The sequence below is a fragment of the Aythya fuligula genome, chromosome 19, assembly GCF_009819795.1.
Source record: "Aythya fuligula isolate bAytFul2 chromosome 19, bAytFul2.pri, whole genome shotgun sequence".
Taxonomy (NCBI): domain Eukaryota; kingdom Metazoa; phylum Chordata; class Aves; order Anseriformes; family Anatidae; genus Aythya; species Aythya fuligula.
The window spans coordinates 8,051,833-8,074,057 of NC_045577.1; the positions used below are offsets into that span (position 1 = coordinate 8,051,833).

The window sequence follows — 22,225 nt, forward strand, 5'->3', positions numbered from 1 at the left end:
CGGTACTGGAATCTTTTTTTAGGCTGCTGCTTTAATTTTTAGATGTCTTCTATCTAACCTGGCTCCGGGAAAAACATCTTGGTTTTTATTACAAGCCCCAAAGGCTCACACTAAAAGGGATGCTTTAGAGCAGGCAATAATACCTTCCAGAAAGTGTGTGCAAAACTGCCTGAATGCTAGACTCTGCCAACACCTTCTCAGTATCTCTGGTGTTGTTTGTTTTTTTTTTTTTTTTTTTTTTTTTTTCCATTTTCTTCCCCCAGTCTGTCCCTTTGTGCTGGAGCTTTGCAGAAGACCTCTTCTGCCAGGTCAGGTTAACCATCGATGTGGCCAAGAGGTCCTGAGTCGGGCCAGGATTTCAAGTAGAGGTGCAGGGACGTGGAGGCATCACTTGGCGTGGAAGATGCATTTGGAGACGATTTGCTCCCTGCTGTACTGGTGGTGCCAGGCAGGTGGTGGGCACTGATGGATGGGCAGAGGCACCGAGCAGACAGGGAAGGACCCTGCCTGGTGCCCTTTGGCTCCCTGCCCCATTGCCCTGCTGCCGCCAGGTTGTGCAGGTGCGTTGGCAGCCACCCTAGGGACACACGGTCTGTCCTTCCTTCCATCACCACACTGCGAAATGGGAGAGACAGCTCCATTTATTAATTTATAACCTCACACAGTCTTTGTAATATCTAAAGGAAACGAACAAGCAAACCTTTGGGTTGTCCTTCCTCCAGGTAGAGCAGCAAAGTGGCGGTGGTGGTTCGGTTCCCTGCGCGGTGCCAATTGGTGTGACTGGCACGAGGTCGCTGACACACAAAGCTCCTTACAGCCAGGTGCAGAGCCCTCGGGAGTGACGGGGATGTGGAGCAGGCAAAATCCCTCTGAAGGTGTGGAATTTGTTTTGGAGAAGGCTTCGTGGGCATCAGGGGGTGAGTGGCACCGAGGACAGCCTCTGCCCTGTGATGTCCCCAGGGCTGCTGCTTGTGCTCGTGGGCCAGCAGGAGGGGCTGGGGGTGCCAGAAAGGGCAGAAACTGGCACGATTTGTGCTACAGCACTTGGGGAGGGGGAGTGGGAGGGAGAAATGACCCCATGAGCTGCCTTATTGCTTGAAGACTGCAAAAGGCTGGGAGCTGTTGAGAGCAGCAGCCGTGGGGGGTGAGGAAGCAGCGACGTGGTGAAGTGACAAAGCTGATCTGAGGCCACGTGGGAACCCTGTGCGGGGGGCCAGGGAGAATAAGATCAGGTTTTTGTTTGCTTTTGAGTGTGTTTGAAGGGTTCTGATGCCAAAGTCTGTCTTTCAAAAGGGATTAGATCATTCAGAAGCTCAGGTGTTACTGCAAACCAGCAAAACTGGCTCTTAAGTAATTCTGAGAGGAGTTTTAAATGGTTCCCTTTCTGATCCATGGAACTGAGTCCCATGCAAAGGCTGCGTAAACTGTTCTGCTGCCTTTGGCTATAGGGTGGGCTCATGGCTTTATTCTTCACTCAATGAGGCTTATTTCCATCCCTGTGAAGACTCTTCCAAAATCTGAGTAGAGGGTGCTATGCAAGTCCAAAGTGTTTGATTGTTTAGAAGTCACTGGAGTATCCTGTGTTCATTATTTTAACAATTGGAGAGAGGGTTTTATTTTCTCCACAATCATAAACACAATCTTCAGTGTGTTTTATGAAAACAATAAAGCTAAACTCTAATAACCACACATTTTCCTTGCTTTATGTGCATGCATCCTTGGGGAATGGGGCCTCAAGGACTCATCTTGCTCTGCTTTTAACAGAGTTTTAATGTGCTCAAGTTGGTAAGTGGTGGAGAGCTAGAAGCTGAATTTGCTTCGGTACCGACAGGAATTTTGTTTGCTTTAAAACTGCTCAAGGTGAGCAAAAGATGTACTTCTGGAAAAGAAAGCTGGTGACGCAACGTGGAGTTGTTAGCTTTCTGATCTGAAAACCAGGCTTCATTTAAATGCTGTATATTGCAAACTCTTCTATACAAGCATTAATTAGTTTTCTTGCATCTCTCTCTCCTACTTTGTCCTGTGAATAATACTGTTTTTTTTGGAAGAGATCTGAGGCTCTCAGAGGCAATTTATGAAGGAGGATGCTCTGCTGCAGACCAAGTACCACAGTGCAGGGATGAAGGGAAGCAGCTCCGAAAGTATTTAGCCACCTAATAGCTTTTTTTTATTTTTAAGTGCAGAAGTAGGTTACAGCCCCAGATCCATCTGCGGCAGTGATTTCTGATTGAGAAGTCACTTTAACAAGATAGTTTTCATCCAGAAGCGCTGAGAAATCCAAAACTACCATGGAGATGCTCCAGTTTTGAATGCTTTTAGGGTACTGGGGGGAGAAAATGCCAAAAGATGGCATTTTTGGCATCTTTGAGGAAGAGCACGTGTCTGAGTGGGTGCGGGTCTGCGCGTGCTGTAGTCACCATGGGGCGAGTGGTACGGGAAAGGATGCGCAGGCTGTGCTCGGGGCTGGTCCTTGCGTGCTCCAGGTGGCAGGAGAAGAAACCCCAGCATGTGGGGCAGCAGCAGGGATGAGTTGTGCCCCTGCGTCCCAAAAACTCCACACCGAAGGGACGGAGCCCTGAAGATGGCGTGTGCCCAGAGCCCAGAGGATGCTGTGAGGCGGGAGGCTGGAAAGAAGGGAGGAGAGAAGAGGAGGTGGAAGGTGCTGCTGCTGCTTCCTACGGGTGGTGAGTAGCTGTGGGCATTTCCCAGGAGGGGAGGGCTTAGAGCCATCTCTGTGCTGGCACCCGCCCTGTGCATGGACAAGCTGGGGGTCCCTTGTGGATGGCACGGCCCCCTTGGGCTTCTGCAAGGCTAATGGGGGTGGAAAGAGAAGAGAGCTGCTCACCCCAAAGGGTGTGCACACACACGAGTACTGCAGCAGCATCCCAGGGCTGGCAGAGGGCTCCTGGGCAGCAGTGGTTAATGAGCTGGGGCTGCAAAGTGGCAGCGCCGCCTCGCGCCGTTCCCGCATCCAGCGTCCTTTGATGCTTGTCTGGGAGCATCAGGGCGCGCTGGTTTCCAAAAGAGCTCTCGGCACAAGAGTGATAAATGCGTTTAATTTTTGCAGAGCTTGTAGCCGGGTTTTATCCCAGGATCCGTCTCTTGAGGTTTTATTAGCTGATGGTGTCTGTAGGAAAAAGTCAAAGCGACTAGACAGGAGCAGCCGTGGAATTGATGTAGGAAGCAAGAGCGTGTTTGGGAGATAATGTTTCTCCTTCTCACCGCCGCTGTGTGCTGAGTTCAGGCAGCACAGTTCCAGCTCTGCCGTAGTTTTATGGCTGCTGCCTGCCAAAGAAAAGCCTCCAGCCAGCCTCCTGCCTGGCAGGCTGTGAGTTGTGTGCTCTCGCTGTGATGCGTGCCTCGCTCGGGTCCATCAGAGCGTCCCCGCGGGGCCGGCGTGCGGGGACCAGCAAGGAGACAGGTGACAAATGCCCTTTTCCCTGGCGAGCAGCCGATAGACCTCGCACAGAGGAAATCTTGGCTTGGCTGGCGTCGAGCTGCAGGTGGCAGGAGGGGCCCGTCTGCTCCTGCCTGCCGGGGGGGAGACGATCACCCCTCCTCTGAATCTGGGGGGGAGACAATTTGCAGACATGTGTTGGTGCATTCCCGGAGGAAGCCGGGCTCTAAATCATCACCTTGCAGCCTGCATGCAGATTCATCCAGGGAACCTATTTAATTAGGGGATAAATTTAGAAATCAATTATTATTTGCAGAAACAGTTTTCTTCCCTCTAATGAGGCTGCAAGGATTCATCCCCCTCTGCCTCTCCCATGACCTCTGTGTATGCAGATCGGGGCTGGAAGCGCTCCGTGGCTTCGCTTTCTTGTTGTAGGTGGCCCTGCTGGGACCCCAGGACTCTTTTTAGGATAACAAATGGGGATACAAATGTGAGACCATGCTGCTTTTGGATCTAATGGTGCGGTGATGCTGGGGAGACCAGGTCCTCGGTTAATGGGGGCATGAATTAGCCTTTGTGACGAAGAAGGGGATGGGAAATGATCTGTAGTTGATGGGAAGAGGAGAAGGGGAAAAATAAGGATGAAGGATGGGATGGGGAGATCGCCCCGTTGGTACTGTAGGAGGGAAGGATGCAGGGAGAGCCTCACGAAGTCTTCGTACTGGTGGGGAACACCACGAGACGTGGCTGGGGAGGAGTGGGAACACTGGGGTGGGGTGGGGTGGCTGCGAGCTGGTAACAGGTGAGGGCAGCAGTGACAGCGAAGCTGGCCTTCCTCTGCTTGTTGGAGGGATGTGGCACCGGGAGGCTCCAGCTGGACGAGCCTTGGGGCAAGGGCAGTGGCTGGAGACCTCCCTGTGCCTGGCTGGGGCTGGCATCCAGGCAGATCGCGTTCTTATTGCAGAGGGCAAAGCGCTCTCTGCAAGAGGAAGGCAGTGTGGCTGCTGGAGGAAGGGAGCGTGGTCGTGCCAGGGTCAGGCCATGGTGTCACTCTGGGAGAGCATCACAGCTTCGGGCTGGAAGTGTCACTGCCACTTAGTTGCTTTTAATCTCTGACAAATTGCGTTGCCGCTGTTTTGGTTTACCCACTGCTAAACGGGGGAAAATTATTTTGCCCACAGGCTCTGAGAAGTCTTAATAAATTCGTCCCCTTTTATTTATTTATTTATTTGGATGTTAATGTTTCCTCATCATCTGATACCGCTTCCCGAGCCCTCCAGCTGCTCTGTGATCTGAGATCAGCCGCAGCGAGCCCAGTTTGTTTCAGCACCAGTCGCTCCAGGGAGAGGCGATGATTTTCACAGCTAATTTTCAGCAAGCCCCTTCTGCTTCCAGCTGCAGCGCTTTGCTCCTGGGCTGGGGCTGCCCAGGTGCTGTGTCCTGCCTGGGAAGGCTCTGTCTGTCTGTCTGTCTGTCTGCACCCTGGGGTGTCCCCTGGGAGCAGCAGGCTGCTCTCGCGTGGCGCTGAGCTGTGCAGGAACCTGGTGGTGCTGGGCCAGGTGGGTCCCTCTGGGTGCTGGGGTAGATGAAGGAGCAGGTTCTCCTGGGTGAAGGTGTAATACTGGAGAGAAGTGAATCCCCCGTGGGGCTGCAGGACCTCCCTTCTGTAAGAGCTGAGCTTGAGCTTTGTGAGCAGCCACCACAGTGCCTGGGTACCTGGGAGGTTTTGGGTAACCAGAGGCTTTTTGGGGAGTGAGTACTCCAAAGCCTTTCCCAGGGAAGAGGCAGAGCCCCTAAAACATTTTAACAACAGCAAACGTCTGCCTGGAAAGCAAGGGAAGGGCCCTGTTAGTGTGGGCACCCCGTCACGATGTGTTGGGAAGGGCTCCACCAAATACTCCTTCCTGGCAGCTGATGTTTCTGCCTTTTTGGGGCCAGGTAAGCGCAGACCTTTCCAGGCTGCTCAGCTTTCGATGCACCCCTTGGCACTCCAGGTGACACACAGGAAGAAGAACCCACGTTCTCCACTACCCATTTTTTTCTCAGGATGCCAGCCACCAGCCATGCACCTCCTTGTTCCCAGTCTCGTGAGTGCGCTCCTCTGCTTTGTGCTGACATCTTTTTGGAGAAGGACATCATCTCGGCAGGGAGAGCTGTCCTGGCGCTCCTGTAGGAAGCAGCAAACCCTCTTCTCCCCATTTCCATTCCTCTCCCCATCCCATCTAGTGCATGGGCAGGTCCTGCAGGGACTGTGGCTGCTGCTGGAGCCAGCTGGGCGGGGAGGTCCGTGGGGGAACCATGCCAGAAAAATCACTTCCAGTCTGAGCAGTGCCGTGAGCTATCAAGCTACCTTATCACTTTAAGAGCTGTGTTTCCCAAAGAGAGACATTTAAAAATGCATAGAGGTTATAAAGCACTTGACTAGTTTTAATCAAGCTCTGAGCAATGCTTGCCCCTGGAATACGGCGCCGTTACTCCAGCAGCTCACTCGCTGCCCAGCACACGCGGTGCTCGTCTTGCACAAACCTCACCTAATGCCATAACGGCTCCTTGGGCTCCTTGTCACTTCCTTTGTCATTTAAAGGACAGCAGGAGGGATGCAGGCTGCTTGGGGCTGGTTTTGCAGCTTCTCTTGATTGCTTTGGGACTGGGTTAAAATATTTTGTCCCCTCTCATGTGCTGCCTGCTTGGGGAGCACGTGCTGCAACCAGAGGCATTTCCCAGCTTGTGGCGTTGCTGTTTAACCAAGGTTCCTGTTCGTGTTTCTCTGGACATGTGAATGCTTTTATCAGCGAGAGTTCAGCGTTAATTCATGCCTGTGATGTCCATCATGCACTTAACAAAACTCTCAGTGCCGTAGCTGTTGCTCAGAGCCGGTGGCGTGAGCGTGGTGCCTGCCCTCCCTCACCCTCCCTCAGCCGCCGTGAAGAATAACGCGGTGGTTATCTCACGGAGCAGATATTGCTCAGCAGCCTCCGCCTGTGTCATGAGACACTTCAGATCCTCTCTGTCTCCGAGCGGAGCTGCGGCAGCGCTGTGCAGGGGGGTCTCCGGGCAGGAGAAATTGCACTCTGAGCACGGAGCAGGATCTGTGCCTGGTGCTTGCAGGGCAGCCCTGGGGGGTCAGGGCTGAGCACAGCAGCCTGCCCTGCTGCTGCAGCTCTCCTGTCCTGTGCAGAGAGCTGAAATTCCCAGCACAGGACATCCCCATTGTCTCATATAGCCCAACCTTAAAACAGCCATGGGGAAGGGTTTGTGGTGCTGTGTACTGAAGAAAAGCTTCCCCATCGAAGTGATGTGCACTGGTTTCTTTAACAGGGACTAATAACTGAGCTATAAAAAACAAACCCTGCTTGTTCCTTTGAAATAGTCTAAAAAGGCTTTTACCAGCTATCAGCAGTTCCCATTTATCAGCTGTGTCTCTTTGGCTTTTAGGATCAGGAGTAAGGGGAGGCAGGGGGGAGCTGCAGTTTTCCTCATGCAGCATGGGCTAGCAGCAATCTCCTTTGGCTAGAGGAGGCACTCGTTTCTTCCTTACACCTTCAGGTGCCCTTGCAGAGGTGAACCCTCTGTCTCCTGAGTGAGCTGGGGGAAGTGACGAAGCTTGAGGCATTCAATAACAGCTCAGAGCACCCCTGAAACAAATCTGTGCCTCTGCTGGGAATGGGGAATGAGGAAGAGGAGAGGGCCGCTGCACCCTGTCCATGCATCGTGGTGATTTCCAACACTGCATTCCCACCCATCTCTCTCGCAAGCCTGCTCTTCCATCTCCAGAAGGTCCACAAGAGCGCCTGTGATGTTTAAAGTCACTTTCCTTGGCAATTTTTTGGACGAAGGCTACGTTGGCTGGGTGAATGGAGGCAGCTGACCCTCCTGGGCACGGATCCTGCAGCTCTCCGAGGAAGCTGCAGCCCGTGCCCTGCTGTCCCGGGGATTTGGCGCTTCCTCTTGGAGCTGAGCTGACCCATCGTGTCGAGCTGCGTGCCAGCAATTTCTATAGGATTGGCTTAACATGCAGCAGCACCGTCTGCCTGCGTGCAGTTGGCTTCCACTGCTGGTCAATGGGAGTCTCTGCTGACAAATAAAAATGGAATTGAATGGAAGGGAATTGAAAGTCAAAAGGGCCCTGTAATAATTTTAGACCGCCTGAGGCGCCACACTGAAGCCCTGGCATTATAAATAAGGGTAATGTACTAGAGACTGAATTGCAATCAAAGCAGCTGTAAGAACGGGTAACGTGCGCTGAGCTTCTTTAAGGTGCGTGGAGGCAGATTATGATCTGTAGGCAGTGCAGGCAGATCAATACCTGCTCGCTGGCTGCCATCGGGGCCCCGCAGCCTTTGATTAGAAGGGACATGGGGATGGTGCTGAGGGCTATAGAGTGAGGAGAGGAGAGGGTTTGCTGGAGCAAAGACCCTCCTTGAAGCTCCTGCTGGAGTGATTCGTGGAAGGGGCTGACTCTGCCTTGACTGTTCACCCCATCTCATCTGGTCCCCAGCCTTCGCCTGCGTGGTGATGCAGCCTGCTGACCTCTTGTTGTCTTCCACGATAATTACATCTGTCTAAAACAAAAAACAACACGTGTGTGTTCATGAACTAGTTTGATGGGAAGATGAGAAGAACGGAAATGTTCTGGTTGGGTTCACTGTGCCTGTGTTAACTGGAGGAAATCCAGCACTGTTAGTGGGACCACGAGCGTCAGACCAGGCTGCTGCAGGAGGGCTGGAGCTGCTTGGTCTGTGCTGGAGCTGGGCAGATGCTCTGGGCCAGCCTTCGGATGGCTTGTGCCGTGGCTCTTCTATCTTTAAGGTCAAATGTGTCAGCAATGGGGAGAGCCCTTTGTGCATGTGCTTCTCCTGAACCCACAAACTGGAGCATAAGGGGAGAGCTTTACTGTTAAATGGGTGTAAATGGTGAAGAGCACGAGCTTGGATGCATGTGGCAGGCCTTAAGAAACAGGGAGTGCTGCTGTTCATGGGGGAAAAGTTGCTGGGCTGCTTGGTGGCCTCACTGTTGCCAGAAGCATGGAATGGTTCAGCCTGGAGCCACCGCTGCTCAGCGGGGTGCAGGCAAGGTTTCACTGTGTCTGCTGAAAAGTCACAGGGAAAGATTTTTGGCCAAGTCAGAGCGAGGTGGGAATGCCACCACCTCATCCCAGCTCGTTGTGGTGCTGGGGGCGCTTGTACCCAAAGCATGCAGCAGCTGCAGCCTAGAGCAGGGAGAGGCAGGCTGGGTCTGAACTGAGGGGGCTTTCCTGCTGGGTGGATCCCTGTTACGGGGGGTCTTCTCATTGTTCTCCTTCGAGGCAGTTTGAGCAAAGCCTCAAAATACCCAAACCCACTTTACTGCCCGTCCCCTCCTTGCGCTGGGGTGCCTGACATTTTGTCCATCCAGCGCCAGGCCCGCGATGCTGCTGGCAGAGCAAAGGAGATGCTGAGAGAGCACCCAAACTTGCTCACACCATTGGGGGGGTTCCCCATGGGTCACCTCAAGACTAAGACCCCATCCATCCATCCATCCATCCATCCATCCATCCATCCATCCATCCATCCATCCATCCATCCATCCATCCGTGTGTACCAGCTGCCTGGCCCAGCCCCGGGGACACGCTGAGCCCCAGCAGGCACGCATGCACGCAGCCAAAGCCACCCATGAAATACCCTGCGGGTGCAGCACAGTGCTCCTCGTGCACAGGGGCTTTGAAAAGAAATGATCAGAGGGATCTTGTCATCTTTTTTCTCCCTTCTTAAACTTCTGAGCTTCTCTATTACTTCTTACAACATTAAGCTGTGTTTGTGCATTGCCCTAGAGATTACTGTGAGGGGAGTGCAGCTAGAAGGAAAGGAACATGTTAACATTGAGCAGAGGGAAAGGGGGAAAATAATGAAGCGAGCTAATGATTGAGGAGAAAAAAAAAAAAAAAAAGCGCATTGCTACCAAAAGACCCAAACTTTAAGAAATGTTAGGGCCTGTTTGACTGCACAATTGTCCCCTGGGGAGCACGGGGGAAGCCCCATTACCGGAGTCATTTTGGAGCGAGTCTGCACAGTGCTATAATCTGTTCCGCAGGGAGCAATCCTGTACTGGCAAGGGCATTGGGGAGAGCTCTCTGTTTATGACTTTCTGCATAATTTTGGTTTATTAACATAAGTGGTAGCTAGCACCAAAGACTCTATAAGCTAACACTTGGATGGCGGTTGGCACCTCTGGAGAACATTAGCTCAGAAGAGCTCCTGGACTAATAGCAGGAGAAGCGGTGTTGCAGGATTAGGGCAATGCACGGGCAAGGAGACGATGAAGTAGTTGTCAGTGCTGGCCTCGGTGCCAGCCCGTGTGAGATGAGAATGTGTTTCTGAGCCTGCCATAAGAGGGAATATAATTGCTAACTAGATCTCCAGCTTCCCCTCTGCCGACAGCCGACGATGCTGAGTCGTGCAGGTGAGCTGCTGAAGCCTGTCTGCAGGGTGCAGGTCCTGCTGGGCTGAAGCAGGTGGTGAGCATACAGGTGGGAGCAGCCTGGATCCGTGCACTGGAAATAACTCACGGGCATGCTGCCCGTCACGCCACGAACCTGCTCCTTCATTAAGCACATCCAGCAGGTGCCACAGCCTGAGCAGCGCTGAGGAGAGGAAGGGAAATGCAGAGAGGGCTTGGTTATTTGGGGAGCAGTGCCGTAAGCAACATGGCTTATTCTAATAACGACCTTCAAGAATAAAAATACAACAATCGTGGCAGATTAGCAGGAATGAGCCAATTAAACACAAAACAGGCTTTGTGAAACGGCACGGCAGATAAGGCAGGGCTGCAACCTCCCAAATAACTGATGAAGGCTGAAGCGTTGCATAAGGGCTGGTGGGGGGGGAGCTGCTGAATATTTCAGGCCTGGCAGCCTGCCTCGGAGAAGGCAGGGGTGAAGAGGCTATCTCTGCCCGCGGTCTGCCGTCAGTGAAACAAAGCAGGAGGAGGAGGAGAGGAAAGGAGAGGAGAGGAGGGAGGCAGAGCAGCCAGCAGCCCGGAAGGCATGAAGCAACAATTCTCCAACTTTAATATCTGCTGTTTCATTTTATATTCATCATGTCAGCATAATCTGCTTTTATAGGAATCGTCTTGGTTCGCAACCAAGTGCATTTAGGCCTTTTTGCTTTTAGGTTTGATTGTAATAGGAGTTGAAGACTTCAATGAAATGTTTATATGTAAGGATTGTAGAGATAGCGAAGGGAAAATGGAATTACGAAATCACTTGGAAGGGGTTCGGCTGTGGTCTCTGCCATCCCCTTGCTTCCCTGACCTTGTCCTGGACCATGACCGTCCGACTGACACAAGCCCAGGCTGGGTTATGAGCCCTGGAAGGGTTTTGTTTGGATGGCCTGCTCGGCTTTCAAGGAAAACGTGAAAACTGCAGCCCTATGGGACCCAGAGGAAGGGCAGAAAAGGATAAAGCACTCTGTATGTTCCTTTCTTGAATTCAGACCATCGTTAGCTGATGTCATCCAGCCTCCTTTTGGGGCAGTTTATATCACCTCTGACATGCGTGGGGAGCACCATGAGATAGCCGGCTGTGTTTAACCATAACAGCCCTTCAGTGGGGTTACTGGGAGCATGTGTGGTGCTTCCCAGTTAATCCTTCATCCGAGATGGGACTGAGGCAGCACACAGGACTGGGAAGGTGTGGGGAAAGAGGGTTCACTGCTGAGAGGAAGGAGGTGATGGAGGAACAGGGAGGGGACGAGATCTGTCCCAGTGCTGCTTCCCCAGAGCAGACCAGGCGGAGGAGGCCGGCCTGCCCGCTGCTCCACTATGGCTGCGGCCTGGTTGAGGGCACCGTGTGGTGGGGCTGCGGGGCCAAAATTACAGCAGGACAGAGCAAAGTGCCTTCAGCTGCACCAGGAGTGGGCACGGGGCACAGCTGGGGCTCTGCTGAGGGGAGGAGAAGCAGGACTTTGTTGGCGAGCAGTGACCTGGCCCTGCGCTGTGGGGAAGGAGGGCTCTCATCTTCCTCCCTGTGAGCGCTGTCTGTCAGCACAGCGAGCAGGTAGGAGGGTGAGGGGGGAGCAGTGGGGTCAACGTGGCCGTTTTACTTCATTTTTCACCCAGGGAGCTGTGGCTGTAGCGTTGGGACAGACTTCAGCTCCGTGTGCGAGCCCTGCCTGCGATCTCCCTGCCTGCTGTGTGCAGAAATCTTGAATAGCTATAGACTACAAGTGCTTTTCCATTGCTGCCCATTTAATACTGTGGCTGTATCTCATTCTATTTTGGTGCAGGAATGCCCTTAATTTGTTCCAAAAGCATTTGAAAGCTCTGATAACAGGCAATCTTGCTGCAGACTATTGCATTCTTTCTGATGGATGGCGTATCACTGCTGTAACTACTGTGTAGATAGTGGAGTGACAATGCGTGTCCAGTGAAACATAGGCAGTATAATATTTATGTCAAGTATTTGAGGCCAAGAAACTTGCCTGCATTTGGATATTGAAGTGTTCAGCAGCTACCAGGGCTCAAAAATGTGTTTTTCTTTTTTTTTTTTTTTCTCCTCCCTGAGCAGCAGCAAACCTGATTGAAGGCTCACGATATTCTGGCAGTGCTGGGAGTAGTAATGGCCAGGTTTCTTGCAACACGGGATTCAGGGGTGACGAGCATTCAGATATTTATGAAAGTATGGTAAATGGCACCCGGGCTTGGCAAGTCAGCTTTCGTCAGAAATTGCCTCGCTGCTGGGTTTTGCTTAAAATTGTGAAACGAATGTTAAATTGAAGTTTCTACTTTTGGAAGAGACCTTTTGAAAATGAAACAGGCTTATCTTCAGTCTAGGCTAAAATCCAAAAAATTGCCTGGATCTCAGAACACCCCAGAAATGTTCTCTGTGATCCGTTTAAACATCCCATGCAAAAACGTGTGTGAAAGGTAAGAATTTTGGAGAAATACTGACCCCAAAGTTTTGCCCTGCTGCCATGCAGCCTTGGGGAACAGGGCTGGTAGGGACCCAATGGCTCCTGCACGGGGGTCTGTGCTGTGGTCTGGGCAACACAGCCTCCTTTCCCAAGCTCATTTGGAAAGGTCTGCTGCAGGGATGTGTGGGTGATGTGTGTCACGAGTGTGTAATGCTGCAGATCGTCCTCCCCTGTGGGTGACTGTGCCTCAGAGCAGGATTAAGATGGCTTTGGATAAGCAGGGTCCTCTCTCTTGATGCTTCTGTGCTGTTCCCATGGTCTCCTTGCATCTGTAGAAGGGATTGTGATATCTTTCCCACGGCTGAATTATTCCTTTTGCTCCTAAAAGTAACCTTCGCTGCAATTTTAATTAGACAAGATGCTTCAGAATGGACCTTTGAAGTACTGCTATGAAGACAACTGTGGTTAAATAGCCCTGATACTGTTCTAGTTTTGTTCTTTCTTTTACCACTGTAAGAAACCCTCTGCTCTCATCTCTCTGGACACACTCTCATCCCTGGAGTGTGTCCAGAGCAGGGCTACGAGGCTGGTGAAGGGCCTGGAGCACAAGTCCTGTGAGGGGCGGCTGAGGGAACTGGGGGTGTTTGGTCTGGAGAAGAGGAGGCTCAGGGGAGACCTCATTGCTCTCTGCAACTGCCTGAAAGGAAGGTGTGGGGAGCTGGGGGTCGGCCTCTTCTCAGAGATAACCAGTGATAGGACCAGAGGGAATGGCCTCAAGTTGTGCCAGGGGAGGTTCAGGTTGGAAATGAGGAGACATTTCTGCTCAGAAAGAGCAGTCAGGCATTGGGACGAGTTGCCCAGGGAGGTGATGGAGTCACCGTCCCTGGGGGTGTTCAAGGAGAGGTTGGATGTGGTGCTTGGGGACAGGGTCTGGTGGTGACATTGGTGATAGGGTGATGGTTGGACCAGATGCTCTTGGAGGGCTTTTCCATCCCTAATAATTCTGTGATTCTTTGCAGCTGAGAGGGAAGGTGTTCATTTTGTTAGACAGTTCGAGCTTGCACCAGCTCCTGTCCTGGAGCGTGAGCCACAGGGCTGGCCAGATTTACAGGGTAAAGAGTGCAAGCAGCCCCTCTTGCTACTGATCTGCTCCAGCAAACAGCTATTTATATTAAAGCAGAGAAGGGATTATTAGGAGACATCTCATTGCAATGACAGAGATGTGACAGTGAGTTCATGCATCCTCTCCAAAGTGCAAGCGTGGGCTCTTTATGGATCCCATGCATGGTCAGGAGCTGTTTAGTTTTTTCACTTTGAGTGCTCAGATGTGCGCAGAGATTGGGGATAACGACCGGTGCTGTGCTTGGGAGGCAGCGATAATGAGCACAGCCCTCGATGAGGTTCAGCTGGCAGCGCTGTGCCAGCAGCATAATTAGCGAGGTGCTGAATAAGGGGGTTGGCAGTAATGGGGTAACCTTGTCCCTGCCCTCGGCGGGGCTGTGATGTGCTGCGGCAGCGGAGGGGCTGGGGGCACCCCCCAGGAGCAGCTCTGCTGAGCCCTGCCGTGGTGTGGTGGGGACTTCTCCGTGAGCAGGGGGGGCTGTGTCGGCTTTGATCTGTGGCACAGAGCCAGGAGTCGCTGCTGAAAACGCGTTGGTTTCAGGGCTAAGAAAAAGTATTTCTGAGGAATGGAGAAGGTTTTGTTGCTGGGTTGGGCTGTGGGTCTGTGGAAGTGTCTTGCAGCCTGGGGGGCTACTGGTGGTCCAGCACCCGGGTGCCTTGAAGGACTCTGGTGTTGGTAGCTCCTTGGGATGGCCTCAGCTGGGCTCACGTCTTTGTTTCCCCTGGGAGCTGGGTGTGCTTTTGCCCAGCTGCGTTGGGGAAAATGAAAAACAAAATGCCCCAGCTGCTCCTGATGCTCCATTGGCAGGGCAAGAATCCACGTCCTCCCCTGGTGACCTTGTCGTGGGTGGCGGGGAGGACCTCGTCTCCATCCCCACCTCTGTGCAGGGGGAATCTGAACTTGGGCCTCTGGCCTTTGTGGAGCAGACACCCCCAGTTACTCTGAGGTGCTTTGCAGACCAAAAAAAGAAGTTACTGTGATTCTCTGCACAGCAGAAAGCTGCCAGTGCAGCCAACAACTCCTGTCCCCTCAGGAGGAGGGATGCCCCTCAGCTGCCACGCCACAGAAGGTGCAAACGTCTACGTAAGGCAGAGCATTTGTCGAGGATTACGAAGCGTGTCACGATCCACTGGAGTCAGGCGTTGGGTTCCTCTTCCCAAACAGAAGGGAATTGGATTTGGGTCCCCCACAACGTGGATGGCTGCTGAAGCCGTGGGCCCGGTGACTAAGAGGACTGCCACCGGGAGCCTGCCTGCCTTCCCATCGCTTGTGCTGCAGATGGAAAAACAAACACACGCAAAAAGAGGTGGTGGAAGGAGAAATATTTTGGCTTATTTTGCACTCGGATTTTTTTTTTTTTGGCTTTGGTTTGGCTGCCAAACTGACAAAGCGGCTCTTTGCAGAGAGCTGTTCAGAACTTGATGGGCAGCTGCGGAGCTGTCAGCGCTCCTGCTGCTGCCTGGCCGAGGCAGGAGCCACAGCTGAGCCCCGGAGCTGCTGCCTCTGGGTGGGCTGGGGGCACACACCTTTGGCTTGCTTTTGGTTGTGCAGTGCCCCAGCCCCTAATTAACCAGGCGTGGTGCTGTAAATGTCTTGTTGCTGCATTGGGTGCTGGCGTTGGGGTGCTGGCGTCCTGGCTCCTGGTGGGCTGAGGCTTTAAGTCACTGCCGGGGGGGACGTGGCAGGTAAAATTAGAGGCAGACAAGCAGACGTGCAGCCCCGAGGCCGATATTTGTCAAGCTTGGTGGGGAGCTTTCCTTGCTGGTGCTTGTTAGCCTGAGCTGGGACTGGTCCTGCTAAACACAGCCCTGGTGCTACCTGGAAGAAGGTTTCTGGTGTAAACACTACCGGAGCATGCACACTTCTCTGTGTTTTGGCTCGTTTGGCACCATGTGCCCTCCATCTGCCTCCTGCCCACCAGCAAACCTCCACTGGGCCTGGCTGCAGACCTCCGGGGGCTTCTTCCAGCAGCTTGCTGGGCAACCTATAGGAGGTTTATGGAGTCCTGTGCAGCATTTTACTTACTGTCGTTGCTTTTCTTGTCCAGAAATCCCAGGGCACCTCATAGCCCCTTGCTTTTATTAAGGAAGAAAACTGTTCCTGTCCGTATGCAGGGGAAATAGCAGGCAGAGACTAAAAAGCAGTGCTCGGGTTCATCCAGCAGGAAGGTAGTCCTAGGGGTGAGACTCACCAGCCCTGATTTGCAGGGCTGCTAAGTGTCTGCCTTCCAGCATCGTGCAGAAATCTGACCCTGGGTTGTGTGTTCTGTCCCTGCAGAGATGTCGGGGACGGTGGCTGACATCTCGCTGGTGCACTGGAAGCAGCAGTGGCTGGAGAACGGCACCCTGTACTTCCACGTCTCCATGAGCAGCGCCGAGCAGCTCTCCCGGGCCACCCCTCCCAGCCTCCAGGAGCCTTCGGAGATAGTGGAGGAGCAGATGCACATTCTTCACATCTCTGTCATGGTGAGTCGGAGCTGCCAGCTGCGGCCAAGGGCATGGGGGACATCGGGGAGGGGACGGGAGGTGGTACAGGACAGGTTGGAGGGTCTGGTTTGCATGTGTCTGCGTCCCTTCTGTGCTCCTCGTCTGACTCTGAGCCCCCAGAGAGGGAGAAATGTGTTTGAATGGGCCAGCAAGAGAAGGGGAGTTGGCCTTCTGTGAGAATGAAATAAAATAAACCAACAGACTGACGGGAAGGTGCTGCTGGGAGGACAGCAGGAAGCTTGTGAGTCCTCCTGCCTCTGCTGGCAACTGTTGCAGCGTGTTAGTGGGGTGTTTCTCCTTGGTCCTGCATTCTGGCATGTTCAAAGGCAAGATCAGGGGCTCGATCACTTCTTTCTCGAAGATTTTGTAAACTGAATTTTACCTATTGAGCGGGTACAAGCCATAGTATGATCCTTTTTTTTTTTTTTTTCAGAGCATAAGTTTGACCTGAGAGTGATCGAAATGCTTTGAGTACCCCTTATCTCGGGTGTTTTTGTGGCATTTTATTATCATATGTGTGTGCTCTGCTGCTTTCTGAGATGCTGTGCTCAGTACCTTGTGAGGTAGTTACCCGTGTGTCCAAAGCTGGTGCACCATCCCTCCGTGCTTTACAGCTCCCTTCGTAAACTGGGACCGAACGGACTGCCCCTACCTGCCTTTGAGAGGAGCTGCCCCTCAAAGAAAAGGTGGAAGAAAAAAAGCCAAACTTGTAGGTCCCCTGAGTGGTGTGTGTGTGTGTGTGCACGTCACCAACCTCTGCAAAAGGTGCCTCTGTGCATGCCTCACAGCCTGCGTGCTGTCTCCGCACCTTCTGGTTTTTCATTTTGGAAGGAGGAGCAGAGACGGTAGCTGCGTGAAGCCTTTTTTTTTTTTTTTTCCCCTCTCTCCACTTGAACAAGCAGCTATTTGGCTTCTACAACTTAAATCTGTGTTTTGGAGTGTCTCAGCCCTTGTCAGTGAGGCTTTAGATTGGGCACTGAGCGCATGTGAATGTGGAGAGAGGCTTTGCATTGAGGCTGTTGGGCGAGATAAGACGTAATGTGATAGCGGCATGGCAGAAGGGACAGGAGCTGGGCACCACAGCTCAGCGGATTGGGCAGGGAACGCTTCTTACATCCTGCTAAAAATGTCAGCGTGATGGAGTATGGGGGGGGAGGTGGAACTGGGATACTGAGAAAATGAGCCTGAAAAAAGGTGCGAGAGAGAAAGAGCAAGGAGTAAAGAGAGCAAAACCCAAGTCAGGGGTGTGCACAGCTCAATCCCTGGTTTGCGATGTGATGATTGCAATGGATTGATGCTTTGGAGAAAGGGAGGGAGGTTTTATTTGAAAAATTCCTATCCAGAGCCTTCGTTTGCTGTAAGTTGTGATGTAGGTGCCGTGGTGGCAGTCAGGTGGAACTGAAGACGTGCCCGTGCATAGCAGAGAGGAGATGTTCCCGTGCTCTGCTCCTGGGCTGGCTGCCGAAGGCGTGCTGTGCCACGCACCGCTGCAGCCAGTAACATGGGAGCAGCCACGGCACTGGTGTGAGAGCTAACGCGTGCCCCGAGCCTTCCCTTGTAGGTGAGCAAGGTGAAGATGACAGCAACAAGAGTTCCTTGTGCACAGACCGAGCTGTAACTCTGCCTTACTTACAAGACCTGATGCTCCTGGCAGTGGGATCCGAGGTCCAGGTGAGGGCTGGGGACAGGCAGAGCTGTGCTGGAGCCCCAGGCACATCTTCCCTGGGTCAGGATCTCGTCACAGGGACTGGAAAACTTACACAGTATTTTGGAAGATTCATTAACTTTTTCTGAGTGAACCTAAGCCAAGTTTGGAGCAGCTAGCAGAAGATAAATGTGCTTTGTGGTTGTTATTTTTCCTTCTCCAAGCCACATGGGTTTGTGCAGCCGAAGTAGAACTGGGTCAGAAGTCTGTGTCTTGGGTTAAAGGTTTCACCCGAGTCCCCGAGCTTTGTCTGGGCTGCTCTCCCGTGCTTTTACTTTCCATCCTCACCCCAGCTACGTAGCATCCTGGAGAGCTCCCCTGGCCCCCTGGGTGCCAGCCTGGCCCCCTGGGTGCCCCACTCCTGTCTTCCCTCGTGCCTGCCACGTCCCCAGCCCTGTTCCTGCTGTGCCATTCGCCTCGATGTCACTGTGTCACCCTCCTTCGTGCCCTTGCTCCCCACAGAAGCTCCTGTGCTCCTGCCCACCCAGCGTTCAGTCCCTGCGTGCCCCGTTCATCACGGGGCTGGTGTCTCACCGCAGGGGCCGGGAGCAGACGCTGGGAAGAGCTCCCTTCAATCTCCTGTAAGTGACTGTAACACGCGCTGCTACCTGTCCTGGCATCCCCCGGCTGAGTTACAGAAAGCTGGGTAAGGTTTGCCTTGTGGGATCTCTCTAATTCCCGGCTTGACGTGTTTAGGGAGTGTTCTGGCAAAGCTTTATTGGCCAGAGAGACGTCTCCAAGGCGAAGCCTCTCGTGCAGAGACGTTGCTGTGGATTTGTGTAGATGTTTCTGACCTGGCTGCCTCTGCTCCTCGCTCGTGCTCTGCCTCCAAAGCCAGGAGCCCCGCTGCGCCGCCTGGGGAGCCGGCTCGCTTCTGACCTCAGATAACCAAATCTCAGCATTGCTCTCATTTAATTTGGCTTTCTGCTTCTGTTACTGTTTTTTTCCCCAGCGATGTTGGTTGTCTGTGCATGGCTGGCTGGCTCGGGATGGGTTTGTTTGTTTTTTTGCTTTTGGGTTCCCTCCTGCTGCACTGCCTTGGCTAATTCTGAGCTAATTCAGACCTGGATCCTTTGGGGTACTGGGGGGGAAGTGGTGGGCAAGGGGCAGCCGTGACCCTCTTCGTGCCTCTCCCCAAGCTCAAGGCTAGCTGTAACAACAAAACACTTCTTTTTTTCTTTTTTTTTTTTTTTTTTTTTCTTACCTCACTGTTTTGCCTTAATCTCTCCCCAGTGAAACATAACATTAATTACTGTAGTTAGAGGGAATTCGGTCTCCGTTACTGTCTGCCACCCCTTTCCTTTTGGCTTGAGCATCTAAGATTTGTCTCCGAAATGAAAAGGGAAGAAAAAAAAAAAGAAGAAAAGCAAATGCTAGATTTTATTTATTTACTCTCTTTTTTTTTTTTTTTTTGCAGTGTCAAGTAGAAAGGAATCAATATTTTTGTCATTACGCCTGTTGTGTTTTTTCCCCATAATCTTAGCTGTCATTTGGGTTTAATTGTGTTGTTTCCTCTTGTGTGGAAGTAAATCTTATCTGTTTTGGATTAAAATTCAATGAAGGTCACAGCAGCTCGAAAACTTACCAGGCTGCAGCAATTAATGTTCATTTGGCTTTGATAAATTGGAATGTTCCCCACAATAGGACTGGAGTGGATTTCAGAAGCAATAATTCTTCCATTAACTCAATGATTCCCCGCATGATAGAGCGTCTTGTCACTGCTCTGTTTGTCATCTGTCACTTCAAGGATCTGGGCATATGCCTGATATGATTTATCATGATTATTGGGGCCTCTTGTGTCAAAACATTTTAAGCTACTAATTATTCCAGCCTTGCAAATTGCGGAATTTAACAAAACATAAGAGATATTTTTCCCAGCATATTGTGCCTCTGCAGTTACCGTTCTGTGTCTCTGCAGATCCGGGCCCAGAGCCGCGTTTCCCAGCTGTAGGAGGGCGCCGACCTGCAGGATGCGGGGCTGCAGGTACCAGGAGGACGAGCTCAATTTCCCTTGAACTGAGCCATTTCTGGTCACACTTGAGCTCTTTGGCAGGCTTGTGGTTCCTTTTCTGTGCCCACCAGCTCCTCCTGCCCCCGCAGATGGTGTGTGCAGGTTTGGGGACCCCACAGGAGGTGACACAGGGGTACAGCCACCTCGTGCATGCCTTAAAGCTTCCCCAGCTGGGGCTGTCAAGGAGTGGAGATGAAGTCCTGTCGCATCCTGCTGCGGTGTTCCTGGCGGATCTGCTCTTGCAGTAGCCAAGAAAATGCAGCTACGGGTGCTGTGGGCTGGCTTTCCATGCCCTACACCTGTGCAAACGATGCCAGCAGCGGCTGCCAGGGGAATTTGGGAGATCCAAGCTGGGAGCGTGCCCGTGTGCGTGTAAGCCATCACTCGCCGCCTCTGCTCTGCCTCCAGCAGCAGCAAGGTGGGCATCTGTGAGGATGGTAACAAGAAAAAACTCTCGTTTCATCTCATACCATCTCCCTGCGAGGCACTATTGGAGCGTCTGGAATATAAGGTGACCAGACCTCATCAGGCTGATGGCTTTTATTTTTTATTTTTGCTTCCTGCTTTCTGCTGGCTGCCCGTGGCAGGAGACAGCTGCTGGTTTCTAGGTCTCCCGGCAGATTTTTCAGCTCTTATTTATATGAGTTTCCTCTTTTCTTCTTAAGCATCCTGACATCTCCCTAATGATCAGCCATTGGTGCTGTGCTCTGTCAGCTTCCGAGATGGTGTAAAGTGTGCTCCGAAACACTCCTCTCTGATTCAGCATCCTGCTCTGAAGTGGAGCCGGGGAGGGATGCTGTGGCCCCAAGAAACCTCGCGGTGCTGGGGGGGGCACCAGCCAGCGGCCTTCCTGGGGGGGCTCAGCACCTGCCTTTGGAATCAGTGCGGACACACCTGAGAGGTTTTGGGGTTTAGGAGCTGCTGCCTCCTTTCTGGAGCTGCTTCTCTGCAGAAGTGCACTCTCCAGAAGTGCATTCGTTTGCCTTTTGTTCCTTAAACTTTTTTTTCCTCCCGTGACCTGTAACAACTCTGTGACTGTCTCGCTCTGTGCCATGCTACCCGTGTTTCCTTGAGGAACCCCGTTTGTGTTAGGCTCCTGGATTTAGCTTGGCTGCCCCAAAAGTCCCGTGGCCCCATGCCAGGGGTGTAGGGAACCCCTCTGGAGGGGCCGAGTGCTCCAGGGGGTGCAGGTGCTGCTGGAGCCCTGCTCTGCCTCCTTGCTGGTGGCAGGCAGCTCGTTTGGAGAGCGGGTGGAACGTGAATAATGAGGTAATGAAGAAGGCACAGCATCTGTGTCATCATTTCTGCACCAGGAGGTCAACCGGATTCATAAAACACGCGCTCCCAGCCTGCGATATGTTTAGGAATTAATTAGGGCAGGGGAAAAAATCGCTGCCGCAGCAGATTTCCTTATCTGAAACGTATTAAAGAGCTAAATTGATCTCCAATGAGATGTTTTTTTCTAATTGGATCCAGTGTGTCCTCGTCTGAGAGCCGTCCCTCTCCTGATCCAGGAGAGGAGCTGTATGGGCCCGCGGGTGGGCTGGGCATGCAGGGCTGCAAGGGGCCTGGTCCTCCTGCCGTGGTGGTGGCATCTGCTTGTCCCCGGGCTGGGGACCTGCTCCAGCTTCGAGTTTTGTCCCCACACTCCATTAACCAACTCTTTCTGGGCTGGGAGAAGCAGCCTCTTTGGTTCCCCCTCCTCTCCAGTCCCCTCCTTGCAGGGATGGCACAATGCAGGTGCTGACTGCAATTAGTGACACGCTCTTGTGTTTAGGGAATTTGTTTGGGGGGGATTTGTCTTTAAAGTGTCACCTTTGTGACAAAGGCACCTGTTATGTTAATAATTCTCCACTAATCTGTGTTTTCTACCTTAGTTGCTGTGAATACATTAGACACTTCCCAGCTTTCTATCTCGCAGATCCCCCCCACTGTGTTAAAATATGTAACTGGAGTGCTTGATTTGCATCTCTGATAAAGTGAGGATGAATAAATACTCCTAGTTCATCTGAACTGAGCAGCAAACTAACTTTCTCATGTCATCCCCAGGGCAATCCAAGTCAGTGCTTGGGGAGAAGCAGCTCTGAGAGGCGCTCGGGAGGGGCCTGCGTTTTGCAGATGGCATCAAACGCGTGGGCTGCATCTGCTGCCGTAGACGTTTCCCAACCTCAGCGTACTGAAAAAGGAGAGTGGTTGGAGGGGGAAAGGCAGGAGCCTCCCGTTGGAAAGGTAGTCTGTGAAGTTCGGGGATGCTCGACTGGAACGGGGATGCTGAAGTGACGAGGAGATGGAGGAGGAACAGATATTTTGGAAAGAGGGGAGAGGAGCAGTGCAGGGTTAGCTCATGACTCGAAACGTGGGCAATGAGCGCGGCGCTGTGTGTCTGCCCTCGCCCTGTCTGTACCTCCGTGCTGCCGACACCGAGCGCGCTTTGGTAGGGGGTTGCACTGGGCTGTGAGTTCACAGATTGCAGCTTCTTATCCCGAGCTCGTTCCCTTCCTTCCTCCTCCTCCCTCTCCCCCTTCCTGCCATCTGTCCAGGAGAAATGCTCGTGCAGCATCGGTGTCAGGGGGCACCGCGTGCGCCGCGGAGCCTGGACCTTTTCTCAGCGCCCT

The 22,225-nt window shown here is 52.6% G+C and overlaps 1 protein-coding gene across 1 annotated transcript in view; it reads left to right on the forward strand.

The window, feature by feature from the left end:
• Positions 1–22,225, forward strand: part of ASTN2 (astrotactin 2) — a 315,069-nt gene that overhangs the window by 34,800 nt on the left and 258,044 nt on the right. Inside the window, exon 2 of the mRNA XM_032200243.1 lies at positions 15,686–15,873. Within this exon, the coding sequence (XP_032056134.1) occupies positions 15,688–15,873 (186 nt within the window). The 5' untranslated portion in view covers positions 15,686–15,687. The remainder of the gene's footprint in view (positions 1–15,685; positions 15,874–22,225) is intronic.